General features: G+C 37.0%; 3 protein-coding genes across 3 annotated transcripts in view; 2 read left to right on the top strand and 1 right to left on the bottom strand.

The window, feature by feature from the left end:
• Positions 1-10,501, top strand: part of ylpm1 (YLP motif containing 1) — a 26,026-nt gene extending 15,525 nt beyond the window's left edge. Inside the window, exons 18-21 of the mRNA XM_067572102.1 lie at positions 4,545-4,596; positions 5,318-5,439; positions 5,619-5,805; positions 6,444-10,501. Of these exons, the coding sequence (XP_067428203.1) occupies positions 4,545-4,596; positions 5,318-5,439; positions 5,619-5,765 (321 nt within the window). The 3' untranslated portion in view covers positions 5,766-5,805; positions 6,444-10,501. The remainder of the gene's footprint in view (positions 1-4,544; positions 4,597-5,317; positions 5,440-5,618; positions 5,806-6,443) is intronic.
• On the bottom strand, positions 9,277-22,956 carry LOC137169902 (prospero homeobox protein 1-like). Its single transcript, XM_067573313.1, has 6 exons — positions 22,820-22,956; positions 16,790-16,940; positions 15,030-16,400; positions 14,440-14,541; positions 13,679-13,873; positions 9,277-9,444 (listed from the first exon to the last, which is right to left on the bottom strand). The coding sequence occupies exons 3-6, from the start codon at positions 16,377-16,379 to the stop codon at positions 9,277-9,279; spliced, it is 1,815 nt and encodes a 604-aa protein (XP_067429414.1). The 5' UTR covers positions 16,380-16,400; positions 16,790-16,940; positions 22,820-22,956.
• Positions 17,324-25,859, top strand: LOC137169116 (dihydrolipoyllysine-residue succinyltransferase component of 2-oxoglutarate dehydrogenase complex, mitochondrial-like). The gene is made up of 15 exons (XM_067572109.1): positions 17,324-17,637; positions 20,549-20,582; positions 20,868-20,904; positions 21,134-21,198; positions 21,289-21,363; positions 21,448-21,503; positions 21,605-21,713; positions 22,555-22,713; positions 22,880-22,950; positions 23,118-23,215; positions 23,443-23,573; positions 23,751-23,824; positions 23,970-24,053; positions 24,162-24,329; positions 24,628-25,859. Exons 1-15 carry the CDS (start codon positions 17,575-17,577, stop codon positions 24,760-24,762), a joined length of 1,359 nt encoding a protein of 452 aa, XP_067428210.1. The 5' UTR covers positions 17,324-17,574; the 3' UTR covers positions 24,763-25,859.

Raw genomic sequence — 25,859 nt, 5'->3', positions numbered from 1 at the left:
GTATGTTTAGTGTTTCAGAATAATTTATTGTTGAGCATCTTGAAAAAGTTTCATGTAGGTAGATTTTCAGTGTTTTATTATATTTATTATTTAAGTTATAATTTTTAATCTTTATTTTATTTACCGAAAGATCCCTTCTGAACATGTTTGAAGACACATAAAATACTCTGCTTCAACTAATAGTTTGTATCCACAGCTCCACAAATAAAGTTCAATTTCTTCCTCCTTAAAATTAAAAAATGTAGTGAGGTAAGACCTGCAGTTCCACACAGCATATACATGTCGTCTCCCATCACAACGTTTCAGTTTGATTTTAGCAGCAGGTTTAAAGCTGAGGTCACGTCCACGCAAACCTTAAATGTAAATCTGTCTGAACTGTAGGTCTAAACCTACTGCATTGTGCCTCTGTGCCTGAATGACACTAAAATGAGACTCTGAAGTCTAAGTTTTATTGCTGAAGCCATTGCAGTTATATCCCGATACTATGAAAGGTCTTATGGTCCATTGTCAAGGGTTAAGATGAAGTTCTAAACTCTAAACTGTGAAAACAAGTGAAAGGCAAAGTGTTAATTTGTCGTTGCCAGCTGTGCTCATCACTGCCAGGAGTGGGTCAAAAATGGCCTCCTTAAAGCCAAACCAATTTTAAAATGTGAAACGTGGTCAGATCATGTTTTCTTCCATTACTGAAAACTGTGTTAACCTGTATTTGGAATGTGTATTTACAGACCAGCTCCCAAATGGATTATTTGATGAACAAACAAACAATTTAAACAATCATATCAACATAAATTAATTATTTCACTTGCCATAGAATAACTGGCTGCTTAAGATTATGTAAAATTTTTCTAAAAAAAAATCTCCTTTTGTTGTAAATCTTTCATGATATTTCAGACAAATTGTTGAGTATAGCATCTAGAAATATTTACAACAAAAGGAGGATGCGGGATTGAGAGATGTGAATAAATTCCTTTGTACAGTATGGTCTTACATCAAGACGTCATATCATAGCTTCAATCATATTTTGATGATGGGAATGAAGAATAGAATGAATAGACACACTTTCAGCGAGCTTCATCAAAACAAGAAAAAGAAAACCTCTAAATTATACAGATTTAGATGTCTTGTCAAATTGAAAATATCCTTGCAAATGTCAGGGTCCTGTGTCCCTCAGAAGTCTTTTAGAGGGATTCAAAGACACTGCAGCAAAATTACTTCAACACATTTCCACAATTATATTAAAAGTATAAATACAAAATAAATGTTCCTCCCCTGGAAAGAGGGATGATTTGCTTTAGATGATCATAAATAGAATCATATAAAATTGTCTCGTAACAGTTACAACAAGAACATAAAGTTCATGATTGACAGCTTCATTTTTGTCTACAGAACATCTATATTGAGGGGCAGCAGACAAGAAAAACTTTGTCTAAAGGGTGTACCTGTACCCTTGAGCCTGAATGCTTCATTAATCTTCCTTATAGGGGAGGAAACTTTGTTCGGGCCACTACATGCTGGCTTGGAGCTAATTGACATTATTTATATGACTGGTGTGTTACCCGAAAAATATGTTACTATTGGAATAAATATGTTACTTAATGATATGTGTTATGGTGGATATAGCCAATAAACACTTTATTAATTAACATATTTATATAATTAGATGTTAAACATATTGAAAAACACAATTTTTATATTTCCTCTTGATGAAAGTAGTAGTCTTACTGCACCATCATACCATTCCTAAAACAGGATGTTTTGGGAGTAGATGTTACTGCAGCCGACATCACAGTTAGTTGTGGTAAGGTTCAGTCTGTTAACCTTGTGTCCGCTCCTAACTGTGATGTTGTGTTGCACAATAACATATATCGTAAAGTGCTTTACTGCACACATTGTGGACAGAACATTCAGCATCCACCACATGGCAGCACAAGCTGAATATCCTGCGTGAATGTATTTACCCCATAAAAATCAGCATACTTTCATTGAAAGTCTGCAGAGAGACAGTGTGTCCTCTATGTGTTTAATCTTTGATGTATGATGTGTCTTTGATGGACCACTGTACTTCATTGGTTACATATTGTATTTAGGTTGATTGCAGCTGTATTTAGCACTATTGCCCAAGTCAAATTTCCCCTCAGGAACAATGAAGTATATCTTATCTTAATGTATTTATGAACAATCAGAACAGACCTTCGAGTCTGTTGTCCGGTAAAGCAACAGGTTACCTCCTTACTTCCTCCACATTTAATTGCATGTGTTGTCCAGCAAAATGCGCCCATGCGTTCGTCATATTCACCTCACTGCATTACTTTGCCAAGACAGACTACATGCTTACAAACTGCTTTAGTCATCAACCTTTGGTTTGTATTTTAAACTCTGAAATCAGAATGCCTGAATGCCTTTGATTAAACCTGAGCAGTTGCTGCAGGAAATTGAATTTCCAGCAGTGTATCTTTGTCATCCTTATTTGTTTTTGTTTTTCGCTCTGTGTACACATGCTCTCAACCAACAGAGCACACCTGGTATATTCTGTATAGTTTTACAGACTTTGAACATTGTTATAAAAAACATTCCAGTATGCACCTTTTAAAAATGCCAAATAAAAATAGCGACTGATTCAAAGCCCCTACACACCCCAAAAACCACCCACACAGGTGTTTTCACTCATTATGCCCAATTAGACTTCCTGTCTGGACTCTGGACTGTGTGGGCTTTTACAGACTTTGATCGACATCTTTATGATTGACGTATGTCCCAGCGTGGTCCGCCCATCTTCAACCTGAGCAGAGGTCTAATTAGGAAGAATAATGGAAAACATCTGTGTGGGTTTTTGCACAAAAATTAAGAGGTAAAACATTTTGACTGAAATGGATTTCATCCTAAAAGTTAAAGAAAACCAAACCCAAAAATAGATTTAGGAAAAAAAAGTCAATAAATAAATGCACAAGTACAAATGTAGCATGTAGCGATATTCTTTGCACATAAAAAAGGTCGCTTGATTTGATTGTTGTCTGTTTGACATAAGCCTGGATTTTTCAGCTAGTTAAAAACTTATCCAGAGCTGTTGTCAAAGCAACAAGACCTCAAGCTCAAATTTAACAGTTTAGGATCATTAACACCTTCTGTAAACTGATTTTTAAATACCAGTGCTCATTTTTAGAGAGGTATTGGTAAATCAACATTGTTATAATTGGAAAGGTGTTCAGAACAGGATGCTCAACCTACTGAGAAATTACTATGATCCTTTGTGGTTGGAAAGACGCATGTTTTCAATGGAAACACTTAACAAAGGAGTAAAGAGGAGAAGACATTACAAACAATGTTAATACAAAACTTGAGCAAAAATAAATGAACTGACTTTGCGTCAGTTGGTTATGGGAACTAAAAATCATGTATTAAATCTTAACATTTTGAAGAAGATGGACAATAATTGTGTAAAAGTTGTAATAGTGTATCAGCCGTACTCATTTAACTTCATCTCTTGGTGTTAAAGGTTTGGCCAAAGTTTCTTTTCATATTTAAGGTTATCTTGCATAAAACAATTTACCAATTGCTTTAAATGAACATCAGCTTTACCAGAGTAAAAAGGTGCCATCTCTTTAAATGATGTACCATGCCAATCATACTGTATGAGCGCCAAGGTTTCCAAGATAATAAGATTAACAAACTGTCCTTAAACATTTTAAATATATTTTCCTCCCCTCAAAAATGACACTTAATGTTAATCAAACCAAAAGTATTTGTCTGTTCTCTCTAATTTTCCAACTTCGCTCCATTCAGGCAGTCCCAAGGGTAAAATGTCTCAAAAGCATACATAGGTTTGTCTTTACGTAGGAACTGGTTAGCGCTGATAGTGGAGTGTCAACAGTTTGCTGTTATCTAGCCAGCCAAACTGCTTCTTGACAAAAAATGACAGCTGGGGATTTTTTAGTAAAACAGTGATGTTTGACAATCAAAAAGCAGATCAGTTTGCACCAATATTTTTAAGGGAAACAGAACTGCAGAATCAGGATAAGATACAAGTTCCTTCATTTTTTGTATTGTTAGGTATCAGTTTATCACTATGATTGTAATTGGGAAGATTTGAGGGAAATAAAAGTTAACTGTGTTGATCACATGATCATTAATTCACACGCGCAAACTACAACATTGTTTTTTAATCCTCTGAAATGAGAGCAGACAGATGTCTGCTTGACAGATTATTTTCAGGAAGGCCACTCAGAATCTGTGTTCTCCAAAGCAGAACGTAGCCGTTGTCCATTCTTACTTTTATTTTGCATGTAGCTGAGAACAAAGGCTTAGTGTGAACACATTAGTTTCTCTCAGCTTGCAACACTACATCAAAATGTTTGCATGTCTGTGTTACATTATATTTATTTGTTAGATAATCTCCCGTGCAGTTTCATCTTGTTGTTTGTCTATTAACCGCTGATAAACCAGTCTCTCCTCTTTTCAGCCAACCCCCTTTTCCCTTTCTCTTTCCTCCCCTTATCCCTGAACCCCCCAGATGTTTAACTATTGCAGTGTTTCTTTATATAATATAGGGCTACATTCCAAAAAGCAAATGGGAGATGGACACGTCTGAGGCAAAGCTTGGTAGGTATTCACATTTGATTGTATTTATTTTATGACTCATTACCCAATCTATTTTATCTAATTGTGTATGTATGTGAATTATGTGTGTGATGAACACGTCCATGAGGAGAAATGGTCAGTCAGTGAATCACATGGTGATTCCTCTTGCCATTCTTTACTCTCTGTCTCTGTGCACACACCAAACAGCAACTTAAACTATTCATGTTGTGATCGTAGATGTAAAGATGCTTCAGATTTAACCTGATTAAATGAAGCCTACTTTTGTCAGGTGATATCAGTGCTTTAAACATTTCCATTTAACTTAATAAAACATGTCTTAATATGTGGATGAATGTACTGAGAGAACAAAAAACTCTGCATATAAGGCTGGTGCACCTCCTTTGCCGTATTATTTTTCAAGCCAATATCAGTAATAATTTCTACATATCCAAAGCCAGACAAATGAAGGGAGAATGTGAATTAGAAACACGACCCTCCTTGTAGTGTTATGAGAAAGGCACCGAGTCCAAACTTCTCTAACAGAACTGATCGATGGTCAAAGGCGGAAGATTGTGTTTATACTTTGACCATTGCCAAATGTTGTTGAATGTGAAGCAGAACATTGCTAAAACTAATAATGCTGATTAACTAGTTGGCTTAATAAATGAATGTTAGGACGATGAGGTTAAAGTTTTTCTGGGGATGCAAAGGAGACCTGAACAGCGATGTTTAATTTATACAGACAGGCTGGATGGTCTGGGGAGCAGTGGGAAGAGGAAACGTGAAGACATGGCAGGCCTGGAGGACTACCTTCAGCTGCCAGATGACTATGCTACACGCATGTCCGAACCAGGAAAGAAAAGGGTAAACTGACGTGCTGTACTACAAAGCTGTTGCTTTGGTCGTCTTAAAATGGATTCGATTTTTATTTAAGTACTGCAAGACAACATTTACCACAAGTAATGTGATTTAATATAACTAAAACAATATTCATCCATTTCCTGCTCATAACAGAAAATCCTGATGTTCTCCTTTTTGTTAAGGTTCGATGGGCTGATCTTGAAGAGCAGAAGGATGCAGATAGAAAACGCGCTATCGGCTTTGTGGTGGGTCAAACAGACTGGGAGAGAATAACGGATGAGAGCGGGCAACTGGCACAGAAAGCTCTCAATCGTACAAAATATTTCTAAGAAGATAATCTTAACCCCTTCTTTTTTCCTTCATTGAAAGGTATGTGTATTACTCTTCTATATAATGTTGTTAGGACAGCTGTAGATATAACTGATGGCTACCAAAAGGTAGAAGAGTAAACATATAATGTGAAATAAAAGTGATCATTGGTTTCTGAATGTTTTTGTAATGATACATTTCAATGACTTAAAATATATTTGATTTCATCTTTTTAAATGTTCTGCTGTTATCAAAATGGCAATAATATATACAGTTCTCTGTGGGTCAATAGTTTCTTAAATGCAAGAAAATTTGAGTTATTTCAGATCTATGACAAAAAATATTTTGCAAAATATTTGGTTAATCAAGTCGTATCTCACTGTTGTTCAGCAAGACATTTCCCCCAAAAGGCTTCTTACATTTCCAAGCTTAAGTGCAGTAAATGGTGAATAAAATAATATGAATTATTCAAAAGTAACCTCACTAAATTTGACTGGGGGCACACTTTTATTGATTAAACACTTCAATAACAATACAATTACAATTGAAAAATACTTAATAGAACTAACAGACTGTGTGAATGTACATGAATTTACAGTACTTAAATTTGTTTAGATGAAGTTCTCCAATTATCATATTTTATTACATATAAAGGATTAATTTATTGTATTAATACCTGTCAAATTTCTTCCCCGCAGGTGTCCAGAATGTGAAAATACTGAAGCCTTCTTGCGGTTAAAGATGAGACTCATCGAGCTGATATCACCATTAGTTATCAAATTCTTAGTTGCTTCATTAATAAGCATACAATATTTTTTATTATTATTATTATTAGTTTTAAACGGACACTCACTACTGGCTATTCACCAGTAAATTTGTAGGTTACAATTCTGTACTTCTTCTGGTCATGTATTCTGTATTCAGTCATGTGTTTTGCTGTTTTATACTCTTCATGCTTTATGTACTGTATACTTGTAGCACTGTTTATCGGTCCATGCATACTTGAAAAACCAACAATAAAAGTTTCACAAAAATACCAATTTGGAGAGTCTCACTGGAGTTGTCATTTGGGCTTAACGAACAGTCAACTGTTAACTTTAATTTTGTTGCATCATGTGACTTAATGTGTTTTAGCCCCTTTGATCTGGATGACTGTACAATATTTTTCATTCCTAAGAGTCAATAAGATGTTCTGACTGTAAAAAGGTTAATCACCGCATATTGTTTACTTAGAGAGAATTAGAGAGAAAATGGTAATATTAGAAATATTAGTGATGTAAAGTGCTTTCCAGTACATGTAAAATGTCCTCTTAGATAATACACGTCAGTTTCCTAGAGGAGTTTTTAGATGCTGATTTCTTGCATACCTCAAAAGTTTTACACCACTGTATATTTCAGCTTTTCCTTACTGGTGGTGTCGTTTTTTAAGTTTAAGTTTAAATTTAAAGTAAGCAATGAGTACTGCAAGGTACTTCCAGTTATGAAAAATATGCCCATTTGGTGGACCTAATAGCTCAAACATTTGATTTTTGTTTAATTTTCATGGCAAGCATGTGTTTGTTGCAGCATTTTGTTTGGCTCAACTGTCGCCTTAAATGTGAGTTTGGTTCAAAAGATGTGGTCTAATGTAACAGCTCAAGTATAGGACAGAGAAGAGCCCCTGTCTTTGTAGCCTATACTTATGGTAATACAAAAATGATGCTGCACATATAAAACATAGCACTAATCTCACAGTGCTTTTGTGAAGCTAAAGTTGCTACAGCCCCCAAATAATCTGGAAAGGTACATAATTCACCAATAGTGTTGAGAGGAAGGGATCCACTTGAATGTTGTGCAATACTTCTGAAAGTTACATGTGTTTTATCACAGTAGCTTGATACACAGAAGGCAAAGCAATGGAGAATGCAAATGATTTGTTAAATCACATTGGGATTGTGGTTTCTTCAAGGACACCCACTTCATTTTTAAAGAACTGGATGACAAGCTCTATCAATGACCAATTATAAAGTTACTTGAACATTTATGGAGAATGGAAATGGGGACCAAGACAATGGCGTCATCCATTTTTTTTTTACAGAGGGTGTAGATCAAGTCAAAATCTTTGTTGACAGCGTTGCTCAGCAGTTGTCCCCAATTAGTTTAGTGAAGCACATTCGTACCTGTTTTCAAAAATAATTTACGACAAAGTTTCTTATTTGGATTCCACTCAAGAGTCTCATCTTTGTTGTAGCACATTTTTACATTGAAACAAGTGTTAGCACATCACTACTGCACCGGATCATAACCCACAAGCAACTATAACATAACATTAGTGCAATTAAACAAGTACAATGCAAATGCCTTTGTTTTTGTTTACATGTATATTGGAAAAAAAAAATCTGACTCGCCAATTTTAAGCAAACTAAGAACAACTGGCTGCATTTACTTGTGGACAATCTGCAAGTCAAAAAGATGAGTTACATGTCCTTTTAAAAATATCTTTTATGACTTCTTGGTACATCGTTTTGTAAATGTATGGTGACAAACTTGTGTATTAAGAAAAAACTTCTTAAATACCCCAAAATTGGTGTTTTTTTAAGTGTTGTTCTTGGTGCTGATGGCAAAAAGTAAACATCACAGTCTGAAGTAGTTATTTGAGTTTGTGACATGTCATTCCATTTTCCTATCTAAGCAAACAGCTCAATTAAAAAAAAAAAAAGCAAATCTATATTTGTAGTATTCACATAAACAAAATTCAGTCTGTCAAACTTACTGAGTTTAATTCATCATCATGAATATTAAGTGAAATTTAAAGATGATCAGGTCACTTTTTAAAAGAAAAAAAAAAGCATTTACTAACTTGAGAACCAAAGGATTCTGAATTTTTCGCACATCAGAAATTTGCATCTTGTTTATCATGTTACTGAGACATCTGAAGACAAAACGAGGATCATCAGTCATGACCGAACACATGGCACTACTGATGAAGACCATGTTTAATTTGTTCCTGGGGAGTGAGTCCTATCAAGGTAATGGCTGGATCTTCATGGTGAGTATGGAAGAAACAAAGAAACACTACAATACTATTTTATCAACAGAGTTTGTAAGGGGTGGGTGAGATGGTGCATAATTTACTGATTCAGTCATTTTAGAAACCATGTATATATTTTGTTATATCATACGTGCATACAGAATTAAAATAATACACCTTTGAATATATTAAAAATGTTTTCTAATGTGGTGTGGACTGTATTTTGTATTTATTAAAGAACAATGTGCTCCTCAAGACTCAGAAAATGTGTTTTTTGTGTGTCTAGAAGACAGACATAACAGTTAATTATACAAAATATGTATTATTGCTATATAAAATGGCTGATATAGCAAAATACATATTGTTTATTATGATGATGCTTGTGATCAATACAGGCTGTCAGTTTGCCACATGTATGGATGGTAAAGATCTAATTTACAGCATACAGCATACATCAAGGCATGAGTAAGTCCACATTGTGACATTGACTCCTGTGGCACATGATGTCTTCTGGTTGGTTCTTATCCAGAGTGATGACTCTTGAATTCAGCTGGAACGTCACTGTCCAGTTTACAGATGACCTTGTAGATCGCTTTCTTCCAGGATGGATCACGATCTTTGCCCATTGAGATGGCTATGTAAAACTCTCTCAGTGTAATCTCGGCAACTTCAAGGAATCGGTCAGGCACCTGTGAATCCACAGGAGGTAATAATAAAAAAAGATACTGTTCATATTCCATCTGTGTCTTTGACAAAAGGGGGATGTATATAACATGTTCTTGATATTCAGAACTGGTCCTGGGGAATCAAGGTAAGTAAGGAGTTGAAACGTAACAGATTATTTTTAAGTGAGAACAATACTCAACAAATTGTAATAAATTGCATTTACTACAGTATATAACAGTGCTTATACCTTACTGTCATTACTTGTCTCTCTTTTTTTTTTTTTTTTTTTACTGTGATTTCATGTATCGTACCAGTCATTCACACATTTGTTTCATACTGCTGTAATATTGTTGGACTGATACAGCATTGACAAGTAAAAAAAGCCTCAAAGTGCTCTTTAAAGGAGACGTTGCTTTAGTGTGGTTCAGATTTAATCCTCCACTTGCCAGCTTGTTGGCTTTCGCAGAATAGTGATGTTCAACTGGAAACACTGGTTTGGTAACGATAAACAGGATCTTTAAGTAAAAAAAAAAAAAAAAAAAATCTTCTGGTGAGGCCAAACGTGGCTCATTGTTCATTTGATTTTATGATTTGTTCATTTGCAGATCCTTAAAGTATCCCTTAAACATGTTCGCATCATGAATAACATGATGTGAACGACATAGTCCGTGTTTTGTAATTATGTGTTTTACACCTCAATGATTGTATGAAAGTTACAGTGATGTTAACTAAACATGGTGTCCATTTTCCCAGAAAACCATCCCGAGTCCCCTTACCTGTATTTTTTAAATAAAGTTTGCTGTGGTCATAATTTTTACACTGGCAGAGTGGCCTAAAGAAGACAATGTACATCAGTCTATCTGTCCATTAAAAGTTTTTCAACCAAGTAAATCCAAAACAATCAGTTGATTGACAGAAAAATAAAATGCAACTGCTTAGATCTTTTAATTATTACAATTTTCAAGTAAAAATTCCAAATAGTCCCCAGTTCCAGCTTTAAATTTCCGAGGATTAGCTGCTTGTTTGATTGTGAATTGAATATCTTTAGATGTTGGACTATTGAATACACAAAACAAGCAATTTGTAGACATCGCCTAAGACTTAACACAAATTATGTTCATTTTTCACTATTTTCTGACTTATTATGGGCTGCTCAAGTCATTGATTAATCGAGAAAATAAGTGTTTAATCAGTTAAACAGTTTAATCAGCTACGAAAATAATCGTTTGTTGCAGCCCCATATTGCCATGGAACTTGGTGCAGATGTTCATGGTCTTCAGAGGATAATTTTACAGTTTTTACAGACCTCTGCCATTTTGTCCTTTGCCACAATCTGATCCCTTTTACTCAAATATCAAAATATAATAAGTAGATATCCACGAAACCTGGAAGCACATTCATGCTCCTCAGAGGATGAACTTTTTCTGTTCTGGATATTAAATCACTGGTAAAATGCTACGTATGTGTGTCATACATGAAAAAATGTCATGGATGTCAGTTCCTGTTCTCAGATGACATGACAAACTGTTACAGCTGACAGAAACCGGTTCGAGACAAAAAGGACAGACTACATTTTCATTTCATATAACGTGTTTGACTTGCTTGCTCTCATATGACCACACCCAATATTACTGCTGGTAGTCAGTTTTATGTGTTTTTGACCTGAGACCAAACAGTGATGGCACTGCACTGCAGTATATCCTGTCACAAAACGTATATAGTGCAAGACTATTAATGTGGTATTTAATACTTACAGTGAGTCTGCTGAGTAAAACCTGGAACATGGACTGAGGTAAAAAAAAAAAAAAAAAAAAAAAAAAAAAGGCTGTTGTTTAAGGGTTAACTCAGTGCAGCCGCTAACTTCATCAATAGTGCTTCATGAGACAAAACTCAGGACTCCATAATCTCTCTCTTTAAGAAATCAATAACCCAATTTTACTTTTTTCCATTCAGTCATTCACCTCCCTCCTGTCCTCTCTGTGTCAGTCCTGCCTTCTCTTTGCGCCTCTTTTCTACTGACTTCGTCCAGAAACAGACTTGCAGGTTCAATGTCTCGTCCACTAATCAGGAAACAAATACCAAGCAGCCAAATGGAGGTGATGTTACTCCCAACTTCATGTTTTGGCCTGTTGCTTTTGAACTTTAGGTTGTTTGTTTCTGGAATCCTTGAATCATGCCGAGTCTAATCAAAGCAATTTTCATTTTTGCCTGGTTAAGTTTTTTTTTTCCCCCCAAAATGAACTGAAGTGAATCCCTACTAAATGTGACGGGTTTGTCACAAGTATTTTTTTTTTTAAAAATATATCAAAAATTACCATATGATTATTTAAAATGAGATTGTATTTTAATGAACTAGGATCATATTCAAGTCATATTTTGTATTTTTATCATTGCTGATTAAATTGTACATGGTTTGTAATTTTCATAAATAAAAATTTTTTAAAGTATACCCATGGACCATAACATTGCCATTTTCATGGCTCATATGTAAAAATTTGTCTCAAAGCTGCAGCCAGTTAGAAATCCTTCACTGTTTATATGCCGTAATTAATATACTGTGCACAAAATATAAGTTGCCAAATGTTCTTAAAGTTCATGAAAAAGTTTGAAAATGACCAACAAAACACTTACTTTTTAATTTTTTTATTCAGAATATTATATCCAAAATTCAAATTGTGTTAATAATTTAAATTATACACTCGATAAAACAGGATAACACCTCAACTTCTGCTGTTTATTTCTCAGATGCTGAAAGTAGTAGAAACCCTGTTTAACTAATTTAAAGTTCTCATTGAGATGTGAACATCACAATATACACTATATGCTTCTATAGATTATCAGCTGATTTATATTAAGTTATGGAATATATAAATATTAATGATCTAACGAAATAACATAATGTCATTTTAAATGCGCTCTGTATAAAAGTTTGGTTTCTTTTTCTTCTACCAAAAGAATCTTCTGTCACACTAGTCACTGCTGTGTTATGGTATCGTAGCAATACTTAATATGTAACTGTCTACATGAAATAATACACATATGGTTAATATTTTCACAGGCCAGCTGTGGTCACTGTGCATATTAACAGTCAACATATAGGCTACACTGATGCTAATTACTGTCACTATAATAAATCTTTAATCGGAACACTTTGTGTGTTCTCCAGTGTTAATGCAACATCTCATGAGATATAACATTAGGTTATTTTCTTCATGGTGATGATTTATTTTGTAGAAACATTAGAGAGAAGTGTTTCTACATATTAATATGAATGTTGGTTCACTAATGTTAGAAAATGTGATATGATGAAATCTGCACTTTAAAAGAAGGGAAATCTTGAAAATCTTTCAATACTAAACACGGGACTCAACCAGCCGAGATTGCTTAAAGTCTAAAAGCTGTTCCTTTATCACTTTGAGCCAAAAATGAATCTTATCATGAAAACATAGGTTTCCCTAAACTCCCCTCCTTCTCAGTGTATCTGCCAGTCTCAGCTTTTTCATTATCGGTGAGTTTGGTATATTTTCTTTATGGTAGTTCTGGTGTTAAGTACGGTGATCTCGGTCATTTTGTAATGTGTTTAATTTCAGATTTTGGAAAAGTTTATTAAGGATTTTATTTATTTTTTATTTATTTTATTTATTTTATTTCAAGAACTGAAATATCTTTTTAAAAAATTGATCAATTTCAAATATTGACCCAGCGCAACTGAATTTTGGAATTATCTGTACATATTAACACACCTAATATAGCCAATAGTAGACATGATGACACATGCAGGACCTCTAATGGAGCATGCCTTTAAAAAAATATATATATATTTTTTAAAACTACTGTTAACATCAATTACTAAAGCAATTTACAATCACGTGGGTGTATTATATAACCTATACTTGCATTAAATGAATCTTGTGAAGATACTGTTGCTTGTTGATTGTTTTTCTATCTATACTATTACAAATAAAATTATTTCCAAGCTTTGACTCTAATGAGAAATACAAAAACACACACATCCTACAGAAACATCATGTGCTGGACTGACCATGATCAAAAACGACAGTAAAATCAGCTCACTGAAAGCTCCCAAAGCAAAAAAAAAAATCCATCAGTAATAACTGAGTGACACTTGAAGCTTCCTGCTCTTCGTCAGACTATTTACAGATGTTCTGCAGCTCATCATCAGAAGTAAACTGTCAGTGTTTTGTACATTCAGTGCAGACCAATAAGACTTACAGCGCAGTTTAATTTCCACCTCACCTGGAAGTCGTTGGCTTTGTTGTAGTGCATGTTGAGAGCTCTGAAAAGTTCCGATTCTCTCCCCACAGCCAGACCCCTCATGTCAGATGCTCCTTCCATGACGGCGTGGCGGGCAAACTTCTCCATCTGGATGTAATAAAACTCCCTGAAGTTACTGAACCACTTGATGAGCTGAGAGGTGATGCAGCGCGTGAACTGAGGAGGAAACAGAAAAAAAAGGTAAGTGAGCTGATGAATCATGCAGGTGATTGACTGTTGACAGGTATTTCATATAATGTATATACACAGTGTGAGAGAAAATACACTAAATGTTTGTTTTACAGTGTATATTTAAAAATATAAAGCAAATAAAATTTCAATAAATTTGTTTTTTTTTACCACATTGTTGTGTTGTCATTTTTACAGATTGTGTTTTACAGTATGCAACAGTGATATAAAGTTAACTGAAGTGAACTAATCATTAATTCTGTTGTGACAGATGCATTTTGAAAGCATTTACTGTCAATAAAAGCTTTTATAGGATCATAAACATGCAGCACATTCATGACTGAAAATGTTCAGTTTGTTTTGTTTGGGTTTAAGATTTTCTCTCAGCAACAGCAAGAAACATAATTGCTGTTTTTCTAAGTTTTGATGAACGCTATAAATCTGTAGTTTCTCATGTTTTCAGGCTCTTTACTCAATGACTATATTCTAATAAAATGACACAAACATATGCAAGAATTGTGCTGCTTCTTTGTGCTGTGTTCACTTTCTCTCACCTGCACGTCATGGAAACACATCTTCAGCACCAGTGAACTCGGGTAGCGGGTGAAGAAGAACATGAGCTTCGCTTTCTTGAGGTGGTTTGTGGTCAGACCCTCCTGAATGCACCAGTGTTAAGGATGAAAACACATACACATCGTAAACACTGGAAAACAGTGTGGCTTTTCTTTCTTAATGAGCCCAGCTTTCTCTGGAAACCTTTTTCTCTCCCACAAATCATTAGGACACAGGACAAATGGAGACACTGCAATTTTCTTCAAAGATCTGAAGATCAAAGGGACACTTGTTGGATTCTGTAAGGTGCCAAGTTGTTGCACCTTTTAAAAAGAGAAGGAACATTGTTGATTTACAGCTCATACCTGGGGTGCTGACAAGGTTTGTGACACACAATAGGTTGTTATTTGAGCCTGAAATAGGCAGAGCTAGAATTATTACTGGCATCTAAAAGCAGCTGCTTCAGAAGCTGCAATAAGTTTTGGTTTTTTTTTCCAGGAAAGAAGGTACAAGAGGAACAAATGAGCATCTTGTGCTCAGATAATTTAAAAAAAAAAAAAGTGCAGCAATATTAGAAACTTGTAAAGGATACATTCAGCATATACAGGTTATGCTTTAGGAGGCTATCGGACTCAATCTTGACATCAGGGAGACAAAGGCTTTCCAAAGTCATTGGATCCACAGGCACAGTGTGAGTCTGTGGGCTCCTTATAGATCTGGAGTTGACCTTTGATCTTATTCTGTCTGAGTTCCAAGATGTATCAAACTTCACCTCTGAACATCCTCCTCGCAAGCATCTGAGGGTGTTTTGATGGGCGACGTTATGAATCTGTTGTGGCTCCTGGTCTTCACGCAGACAGAAGGAGGATGTTGGAAGTTTGGGACGATGTTGAGCTCTTGATCTGGACTGGAGAATAAACTTGTCGGGTGTTTCCAGTTGAGGCTTTTGTACCACAAGGGAGAGCGCTTCAGTTTGAACATCTGGGACTTGCACCTCTGCACTCCCACAACATAAAAATCCTAATTTATTATCTTTACAAACTGATGGCTGCTTATGAAGGTTTAGAAAAGACAAATCAGTCTCTATGTTCCCCTCGTCGTTTAGTGGCGCCTGTAAAAGCGGCATGCTTTTGAAAATGGAGTCAACGCTCCTGCTGACAGCTCTGGACAATTCGTACTTTAAAACATCTGCCATCAACTTTATTTTTTCAGGTTTGGATTGAAAGTAGTTCATCAGCTTCACCCTTTTCCATCCTTGGTATTTCCTGCTCGAGCCGCTTTCGAACTCACTGTATGAATCTGTACATGCGTCAGGTGAATTGTTCCAAGTGGGATATTTCTCTTCTGCAAGACTTTCCTTACTAAAATCCATACTGTCACTCACCCCGTCCATGTGAGTAAACCTTGTTCTGAGCTGTCTGAGGTGCTGATTCTGGCTTTGAGGTTGCTTTCTTGTCTGCATGTGGTCCTGATGTAAAGGCAGCTCCTGCATCTTCTCATCTCCCTGCATGCCGTCTGTCTCCTCGTGCTGATTCATCATCACATCTGTGCAGTGCGCACCAGGAGAGCCGGTCATGCCTTTGATGATATTTTCTACTCTGGCACGCTTTGCTTGATGGCCGCTGTTTAAGTTCCACTCAAAGTGACCGCAAGACCTGGTTGCAGGAGATGGGTGCTGCCTTCTCGTGCTGTCTCCGGGTGGGTTGAGCTCCAGCTGGCTTGAACACATCAAACTAGAACCGGCATCACTGCTGCTATAATAATCACTCTCCGGTGGCGACTTCTTCTCGCTGTCTTTGTGTAAGAGCGCAGAAGCACCGGATACATCTGGATTTGACAGCATGGGGTCAGGTTGAAAGGAAGGGAGATGCTCAGCAGTGCAGCTGTCAAGGCAGATGTTGCTGGAAGAATAGAGGTCTTTGCTCCACGCACTTTGATTCATGCTTGTTGGACTAAGGTGGCACTGAGGAAAAACACCAAAATGAATTATTAGTGCTTCCAGGAACTCTCAGAGATGTCACGGTAACAAATTCCAATAAAAAGCTGCAGTTTTATATACAAACATTGATTAATTCATTATTAAACTCAAAATAAATGTACTTTTAGATTTGCATTTGGGACTTATTTTAAATACATTTAACTGCACTTAGCAGATTTTTGTTTTTTGCACAACTAGCTGAGACTTTTCTGTATCCCTTCTGCATCTCAGTTGCATCTTTTTAGTTAGTTATATCAAAGTTTTATCAAATTTAGATTAATAAAAAACATCTTACAGTCTAGTTTGCTATCACAGAATGAAAGTAAAACATGCAGCTTATATATAAAAGACATAAAGTATAACTGATGACCCACCTGTTGCCCTGTGCAGAGACCTGAGGAAGCTGCGGGACTGCAGCTCGCTGGAGGAGGGGGAGACTTAAATATTTGTACTGCTGGCGCATGTGAGAGCCCCTTCAGATAACAAGGAGGTGTGGTCAAACATGCTCATCTATTCGATCCCAACCTGCCCAATAACAACACAAAGTCTATTATTTAACAGGACCACACACATATAATGTAATAAATGAGGAATAAATGCTCAATTTCTTATCCGTTTTGTGTTTATCAGCCTGGTTGTCATCAGATTAAGTTGAAAATATTGGAAAAGTGCTACTTAATGTAGGTAATGGTACAATCCTGTAATATTTAAAATACATTTTATCACCAGAAACATGTACTTTATTTAACTCAATCCAGGTTAAAGTGCATGATGTACACATGATGAGTGTATTACAGTGTGATGTTTATCCAGCCCACAGCTCCCCCGGTACCGGGTCCCCCTCCCGGTCAGCCGTAGTGGTTCCTCCCGCTCGTACACGAGGTTGAAGTTAGTTTCTGATTCGGAGTTACTGTCAGGGAAAAGTTAAGGGAAAGTTAAATCTGAAAGTGGGTTTAAACAGCGTTAAGCCTTTTGTTACCATGTCTAAATCTCTTTCATAAGTATAAACGATTAAACAAAAACGGAAAATCAGCCGCTAAATATCAATTTTTATGTTTCCCTTAACGTTCCCCTGAACTTCGAACCAGAAGCGGACTTCAGCGTCGTCACTCGGACCTGCAGCTGCCGCCATCAGCGGACTCAGCCTCCAGCTAGCGTCATGCTATCACGATCCCGATGTGTTTACCGGACGCTCGGCCGCTCCCTGTCAGCGGTGAGCCAGGTAGGTCGGAGGAGACGGTGGACTGACACCGTGCTTTGACTGTAAAACTGTTCAGACTGATTAAATGAAGGCACATTTAGCTGTTAGCTAGCTTACATCGGCCGTTAGCTCGTCTAGCAGGGCCTCACCTAACGTAACTTACCAAGGGCAGACTGACTGACAGCTCCGGAGGCGACAGTGAGCTCTAGTGTGTAAAATAACTAAGAAAAATATTGACAACGTGTTTTTATTTTCAACATAGATGTCGAATAGCCGTGTGTATCGTCAGTTTTAGTTCAAGGTTTTTATTGTTACTTCCGTAGTTCACACTCTGCATTAATAAGAACAAAATATCATTCACCGCAGTGCAACATCTCGACAGACGAGACACCACTAAAAAAACAGATGTACAGTCACTAAAAGCAGATATGGACTGGTCAGGCATAGTCATGTCCTGTGTTAGTACTGCTGAATATGTGTGGGTGCAGTAATAATCCTTTCCTGCATCCTGCATACTGTACTGGACATTTTTGTGGTGTTTCCAGTAAATAAAGTTTATTTACAGTATGGGATGAGCGCTGTGTGCCATGTAGGAGTGATAATAAATATAATAAATGATTACAGGATATAGATTATGGTCTTAAAATAATGCAAAATCAGTCCCAAAGAAAGAAAGTGGCTCTACAGGATGCTGTGTTATTCCTGAGTGTTCAGAGTCCTGATGGCTTGGGGGAAGAAGCTTTTACATAGTCATGTAGACCTGGCACAGATGCTCTGAAACCTCCTTTCAGATGTCAGGAGTGCAAAGAGATGGTGTGAGGGGAGTCAGTTACTATGTTAGAGGCCTTTCGGACACACCAAGCTTTGTAGAAGTCAGCTATGGTGGAGAGAGAGACACATATGATCCTTTATGCAGTTTTCACTATTCTCTGCAGACCAACAAACCAGCTAGCTAACAAACTATGAGAGACTATAACCTCTGTCCTGTCCTCTGTCTTTTTCTTTACAAATGGCTTGACACTAACAGAAGCAGCCTTAAAAGGTTTAATGTGCTTGCATGTTGTGGTCGGGTTGGTTGTCAGACAGGTGTGTGTGCGCCTGACCTGACAGAAATAGCTCATGTCACGTTACACATGTTCAGTATGTGCTCTGCGAAGAAAACACACACACACACAAGTTAAACTGTCTGTTCAGTGCTTTGAGCACGTTACTACGACATGATCATGAAGGTGAATAACTTGAGTGTCTTCTCAGATCAATGAGCTTTGAGCTGCACGCAGTAGGTATCATGAGAAATAAACTCAGTTATTAGTTTATTAGGTTCACCTGGTTAAATATAAACAGAATTTAACAGCCCTGCAATAAATCCTACCTTCATGAAGGTTATAATGTTCTCCAGTTTTTGTTACAGATTAATTTCCTGTTGATCAACTAATTAATTAATTGTTTCAGTTTTAAATACAAGCTTCATGAAAGTATTATTTATCAAAAGGATTTACTGCACGGCTGTTAGATTAAAGCTAATGATGAAGTTGATTAATTGACTAGTCAATCAACAGATAATTAATCAGCAACTATTTTGATAATCAAATAATCGTTTTAGTCATTTTTTACAGAAAAAAGCCGAACATTTGCTGATTGCAGTTTCTCACATGTGAGGATTTTAAACTTTTATATATCATACATGATAGTAAACTAATATATTTGCGTTTTAGAGTGTTGATCACACAAAACAAGACATTTGAAGACGTCACTTTGCACTCTAAGACATTATAATAGGCTTTTTTGACTGTTTTTATAGACAAATCAAACAATCGGCAGATTAATCGATTATCAAAAAAATCATAAGTTGCAGCCCCTTTTTAGACTGTATTAATTTTAGCTAAGTATACATGATAAACTGGAAATTGAGTTTATGTAGTGGCACAGAAGATCTTGAGAAAGAATCTGTCAAGAGCTCTGACTAAGAAAACAAGTGGGACAGACTGAAAAAGTTCATGCACAACGACTCGAGTTCACAATTGATCTAATCAGTCAGTGTAATGTTGTAATCTCGGCCCTTCATGCCATATAATCAACTCCAGTTGTTCTCGAGAGTAAAAACGATGATAACAGAAAAGTGGTTTCGTTGGATCTCATGTCTGCACAAGTTTTAATCTGTGGATGATTTGGTCTGTTTCTGACGACTCCACCCTCCTCTGACATCCTACATCAGTACGTTAAGGCTCAGACTTCACCAGACAAACATCAGCATAAAAAAAAGACAGAACTACGTTAGTTCCTCCACTAGAGACTCTGCCCTCTAAAGACCTACACATATGACTCATAACATACAAGTGATGCAGAAAAGTCAGACTTACAGCAGCCTGTTTTAATCAGCACTGAAAAATCCAGTTTTAACAGAACAGTCTTGCTATGAAATGTTTTTGACTCTTAGTTTCCAATTGAGGAGGAGAATCATGTGATGGATCATGCTTTGATGTTGGCATGTTTTCTTTATTTGATGGTGAGACTAGAGATCCAAACAGGAAATTTGGGCTGAGGAGAAGAGAGATTCAACACTGGATGCTCCCAGTCCTGCATTTCTGCAAGAGAAGTTGTTTCAAAGTTGTTCAAGTTGAACACATGCGATTGTAGTGACTCTTTTCATATATTCATTAAGTGGTGCATAAGAAAGTAGCCATGAGATATAGTTACTAAAATCAGTCATGTACAGAATCTGCTCTTTCATTCAGAAAAATGAACTGCAAGGACGACATGAAAAAAACTGAATTAATGTGATTATCTTTTATTTCTTTAGCACACATACTCTTTTATGGTAAAGATTTGTTAATACTTGAATAATAGAAAAATAATGACTGTGTGCAAAGTCACAGTGCATTTAAAAAACAGATATATGTACATCAAAGTGATTTTTCTTTTTCTTTTTCAGGCCAATAATGTGCTGGTTCGACAAAGTGTATCAGGTAAGTGTGCTTGTAAAGATGTTTAATCCTTAAGCAGGATTTGAGACTCTCAGCACTCATTCAGTATCTAAGACTACTGTCTTTATCTTATTGCTCATGAATAAACAAGCTTTATGAGTGGATCATCCAAAGCAGAATTTGTAATGCTCGTTGAACAGCTCAGATGCCTGAGGAGCTCACAAGTGGATAACTGCAGCTTTCGGAGAAATCCACTCATCATGTTAGAGCTTCAGGAGAAGCAGCTGCAGCAGTAGTTGTTGATTTTTTCTTTTTCTTTTCTTCAAGGCCTCTCTGTCTGCAGCCGCCTAGTTTATTCTCAGCCGTAAGTGTTTTTCTCCCAATCTGTTATCTGTCTCCAAATGCCCTTCAGCACAATGTCAGTCTTTCTTGTCTGTTTTATTTATGTACCATAAACTGAATAAATATTGTCTTAAAATAGCTTTATGTGGTGTAGAGTAAACCTTCAAAATTCTGCATGTAATTTATTATAATGTATGTGTTTGTGTGTCTTTTAATAAGTTTGGTTTGCTTTTTTTTTTCTTGACATTTAGATGTGAATTTCCATCATCAGCGAGTGTCTTCCACATCAGATACTTCAAGACATCTGCTGTTCACAGTATGTCGCAGCAGTTCTCGGCATTATGTGTTGAACTCTGCTCAGTGTTTAACTCTCAGTAACTGTACTTGTTTTTTTGTGTTTGTACAGGGGATGAAGTTGTCACAGTCAAAACTCCTGCGTTTGCAGAATCTGTAACAGAGGGGGATGTGAGGTGGGAGAAAGGTCGGTATTTGTCAACATTTCACTAGTGTGAATGTCCCACATTGTGTTACAAATGTTGACAGTAATATTTCTGCTTTGTTTCAGCTGTGGGTGACTCGGTAACAGAAGATGAGGTGGTTTGTGAAATTGAAACTGACAAGGTATGAACAAGACAACAACCTAAAATCACAAATATTACTTTTTTTTTTTTACCTAAACAGAGTAAAAGAAAATTATGCAAACTTGTATTTTGTGCTTACAGACCTCAGTACAAGTCCCTGCTCCAGCAGCTGGTGTAATTGAGGAACTGCTGGTGCCAGATGGAGGGAAGGTAGAAGGAGGAACGCCACTCTTCAAACTCCGGAAAGGAGGTGTGTACTTCCTCACTTTGAACATCATAAGTAAACCAAACGCACTAGTAGGACTGGATAGTGTGTCAGGTTTTTCTATCCTGGTGCAGCACCATTACAAAGACTGTTCTCATACCTTAATGTGAGCCAAGCTAATGAGATGCATCTTGCGTGCAATGTTTGGTGCTTCAGACACAAATCAGTTGGTAAATGTTTATTCGTCATTACCTTCAACCGTCAAAGACCTTTTAGTTAACGCATACAAAGCGGCTGTTCCAACAATCATGTTGCATAATGTTCTCTGGACAGCAAAATGGATTATATAACTCCCCCATCAGTGCTGGTTACTTGTTGACATGCAAGAGCTGTCTACATCCAACTGAGACATTCTCTCTAAATGCACTTTAATGGGCCGTTCTGCTGACTGCTTGTTCTTTTTTTGTTTTTTTTCTCTTCTTTTATATGTTTTTATCATTCTTTTAAAGGGAATTTTTAGATATACTGTATATCTTTATACTTTCTTTTATTGTTGCACTGCTGTGGGCTGAGAGGAACAGTATTTCATTTTTTTTGTGTATGCAAATACACAAGAAAATGACAAACTAGATCTTGAGTGTAACAATGTACTTTTCATTACAAGGCTATAATCAATATCGATGTCATCATTGCAATACAAGTTGAATTTAGTAGTGATATCTTTTTTTTCATCTTTTTTGTGTTAAATACGTGTGCTTAAAAAATTTTTAAAAATCAGGGATTGAAAATGTGTTGAATCACAACAGCACTGAAACATATTAAAGCAAAATGTCAGTTTTGTGAATCTTGACATCTGTACAATCTTTCTTTGCTTCTGTCTCCTCAGCTGCCGCCGCCAAAGCTGCTCCCTCCCCGGCCGCAGAAGCACCCGCTGCTGCTGCTGCAGCCCCTCCACCACCACCACCTCCTCCTCCTCCAGCTTCAATCCCCACTGCCATGCCTCCAGTGCCCCCAGTGCCAGCACAGGCTGTCCACGCCAAACCTGGTGTGTTTCCTCTATGTTACAGATTGCATTGATTTATGATTATTATACATGTATGTGTGTAGCTGTATTGGTTCTTATGACACCTTGTTAACTCATACATACTTACAATAGATGTAGATTTTCTACTAAGGCCGCCATCTGTCATTCCCTCTCTCTCTTCACGTAGTTTCTGCTGTCCAGCCGACTGCTGCAGCTTCAGCTCCTCCAGCGGCAGCAGGAGCAAGAGGAGAGAACAGGGTAACACACACAATGATGACACACTTATGTTTCATCAGTGTGTTTTGTCTCTTCTATTACATTAATACTGGAAACAATTAAGTAATAATAATGAAGTTTCCTATGATGGCCAGCGAAAAATGTGAACTTTCAGTCATATCCTTTGGTTCTCCCTCCCTGCTGTCCAGGTGAAGATGAATCGTATGAGGTTGAGAATCGCCCAGAGGCTGAAGGAGGCTCAGAACACCTGCGCCATGCTGACCACCTTCAACGAGGTGGACATGAGGTGAGCCACAGCAGCTGTCTTCGTAGTGTTTACACTGGTCTAATCCCCAGTCAGTTTGGCCTCAGTACAAAAGAACATGAGTCAGTTTTCATGGCAGCAATGTGAGATCTGCACGCCAATGTTATGTTGTATCTCATAAGATATATTCAACACACAGAACATTTGCTGATTGTCGAGATGTTTCCTCACTTCACAAACTCTCTGGCATGTCCTCGTTTTTTCTGCAGCAACATTCAAGAGATGAGAAAAATCCATAAGGATGCTTTCTTAAAGAAGCATAACATCAAACTGGGTTTTATGTCAGCATTTGTGAAGGCTGCAGCTCATGCTCTGAATGATCAGCCTGCTGTGAATGCTGGTAAGACAACTGACTTCCAGTTATATTTTACTTCAAATGGAGCTTTCTTAAACCACAAAGGAGCTTTACTCTTTTACCATGTCACTATATTTGTCTCATATTTACTTTGTCAAGGATACTGAGCATGAAAAACATTTCATCTTTTTCACTAAATTTTATTTCCTAAATGTTTTTCAGTTATTGATGATACAACGAAAGAGATTGTCTACAGGGACTATGTAGACATTAGTGTCGCTGTGGCAACTCCAAAGGTATGACTTCTGGCTCTATAAAACGTTATATTATATTTATGGTGGATGTCCACTCCTAATGCTTTGTAAATAAATAGACACTGAGGACCCGTAAGTCACGTTTGTTTAACGAGCCTCATCTGTTCTTTCTGTTACGTCTGTTCAGGGACTTGTTGTACCAGTGATCCGTAATGTGGAGACCATGAACTTTGCTGACATCGAGAAAGCCATCAATGCATTGGGAGAGAAGGTCAAAAACATTAACAGCTTGAATTTATTTATTTATTTAACCAATATCTAGCCTTTCTATTTCACCTTTATAATTGCAAAAATGAGAAAATTGTGTTTTGTGCCTCAGGCTCGTAAAAACGAGCTCGCTGTTGAAGATATGGATGGAGGCACGTTCACCATCAGCAATGGCGGCGTGTTTGGCTCCATGTTTGGCACACCCATCATCAACCCCCCGCAGTCTGCCATCCTGGGCATGCATGGCATTTTTGACCGACCTGTGGCCATCAACGGCAAGGTAAGCAATAAATGATACCTGTTCATAGATACACTGGGGCAAACCATAAAGTATCTTCTGTTTGAAAAGAAATAACAAAACAAATCTACGGCTATCTACGTAGTTAGCAAGTTTGTGTGATTTTCTTTACTAAACCAAAAATATTATATGTCTGTACAAAATTATAATTTAAAAACGGTAAGGAAAGATGTAGTTATTCTGCCCCGAGTCTCAAGCAAAAGTGATGTCAAAGGACTGTTTTCCAAATCCGATGCGCTTAAACGTGAGTAAACAGAGAAATGGTTTTCTGCTTTTGCAGGCTGAGATCCGACCCATGATGTACGTGGCTCTGACATACGACCACCGACTCGTTGACGGCAGAGAGGCGGTCACTTTCTTACGCAAGATCAAAGCGGTTGTAGAAGATCCACGAACACTGCTTCTGGACATGTGATTTTTTTCCCTTTACCACTATACTCCATTTAAAGAATAGCTCAGCTGCATAAAAGTGAACTCCACCTCACAGAAAACGCACAAAATCACTACCAAACTACTGTTGTCTTTTTAATTGTTCATTCAGATTGTCGTGGGGTATTAAGGTTGTGTTCTTACACTTGTGGAGCTTAAATATGTGGTATTATCTGAAGGGAGTTACTTGAAATATCCTCAGTCCAAGGAAAGTGCTATATGTGGGCTTTGGCTAAGTCAACAGAGCAAAAAGATTGCTTGCCATCAATCGTTAATCATAATCGTTTTGCGACAAATTAATTTTGTAAGGAGACAAGTCACATTTACAACATGCAATTTACACCTCTTACGACAAAAATTAGCTTTCACTGCAACCTTCTCACTTGTGTCATGAACCAAAAGGGTTTTTCCACGCAACAATTGGCTGCATGACATTCTCCCCTGCTCGTTAGTTGGTGCTGCTGAGCCACTTTTTCCACAGCAGGGCCAAGCGGAGCTCTCCCAAATTAGTTCAAGATGTTTTAATGTTAACAGAGGATTGGAAGAATTCATTGGTTTACTGCTTGTCACAGTTACTAGCAACAATCTGGAAAAAAGAATCAGTGACCAAGAAACCACGTATACCACTGCCATGCCTTTAAATCCACGTCGACTGTCTGAGGAACTTGTGTTTGGAGGTCGGTTCAGTTATATTTCTGCTTTGCACACTCATCCACGTTCTGTCGTCTTTTTGGTTTTGTTTAAAACCTGCTTTGCTGTTGTTTGCAGATTCATTGACCATCAAAATCTCAAAAATGTTGATCAAACTCTAAGGAGCTTTTAGAGGAACAGACATGAATTTACTGTTCTTAAATAGAAAAGGTACAAAACACAAGACCAGACACTATTTGTTATACTTTCATACACAACACACACACTTGTACACTTTATGGGCAGATTGTTGGGGGTAATGTTCAAAACGCACAATTTGGCAGCAAATGATGGAAGAGATTTTCTTTGTGCTATCCTATATATAAAATACTTGTATCTATTTAACAAAGCTATTTTAAACATTAAACATCTCAAGAGTTTTATGTACTGAAA

The sequence above is a fragment of the Thunnus thynnus genome, chromosome 18 (assembly GCF_963924715.1).
Source record: "Thunnus thynnus chromosome 18, fThuThy2.1, whole genome shotgun sequence".
Taxonomy (NCBI): domain Eukaryota; kingdom Metazoa; phylum Chordata; class Actinopteri; order Scombriformes; family Scombridae; genus Thunnus; species Thunnus thynnus.
Note: the sequence above shows the minus strand (reverse complement) of the source record. Positions and strands in the feature narration are given on the sequence as shown.

Bases quoted from the DNA above. Each gene is read 5' to 3' on its own strand.
- LOC137169902 (XM_067573313.1), bottom strand. From the start codon at position 16,379: ATGAATCAAAGTGCGTGGAGCAAAGACCTCTATTCTTCCAGCAACATC. The intron at 13,874-14,439 runs GTGAGAGAAAGT...TTTCCTCCTCAG, and splicing joins TGTGTTTCCATGACGTGCAG to TTCACGCGCTGCATCACCTC. The intron at 9,445-13,678 runs GTGAGGTGGAAA...GTGGATTCACAG, and splicing joins ACAAAGCCAACGACTTCCAG to GTGCCTGACCGATTCCTTGA.
- LOC137169116 (XM_067572109.1), top strand. From the start codon at position 17,575: ATGCTATCACGATCCCGATGTGTTTACCGGACGCTCGGCCGCTCCCTG. The intron at 23,574-23,750 runs GTAAGACAACTG...AATGTTTTTCAG, and splicing joins TCAGCCTGCTGTGAATGCTG to TTATTGATGATACAACGAAA. The intron at 23,825-23,969 runs GTATGACTTCTG...ACGTCTGTTCAG, and splicing joins TCGCTGTGGCAACTCCAAAG to GGACTTGTTGTACCAGTGAT.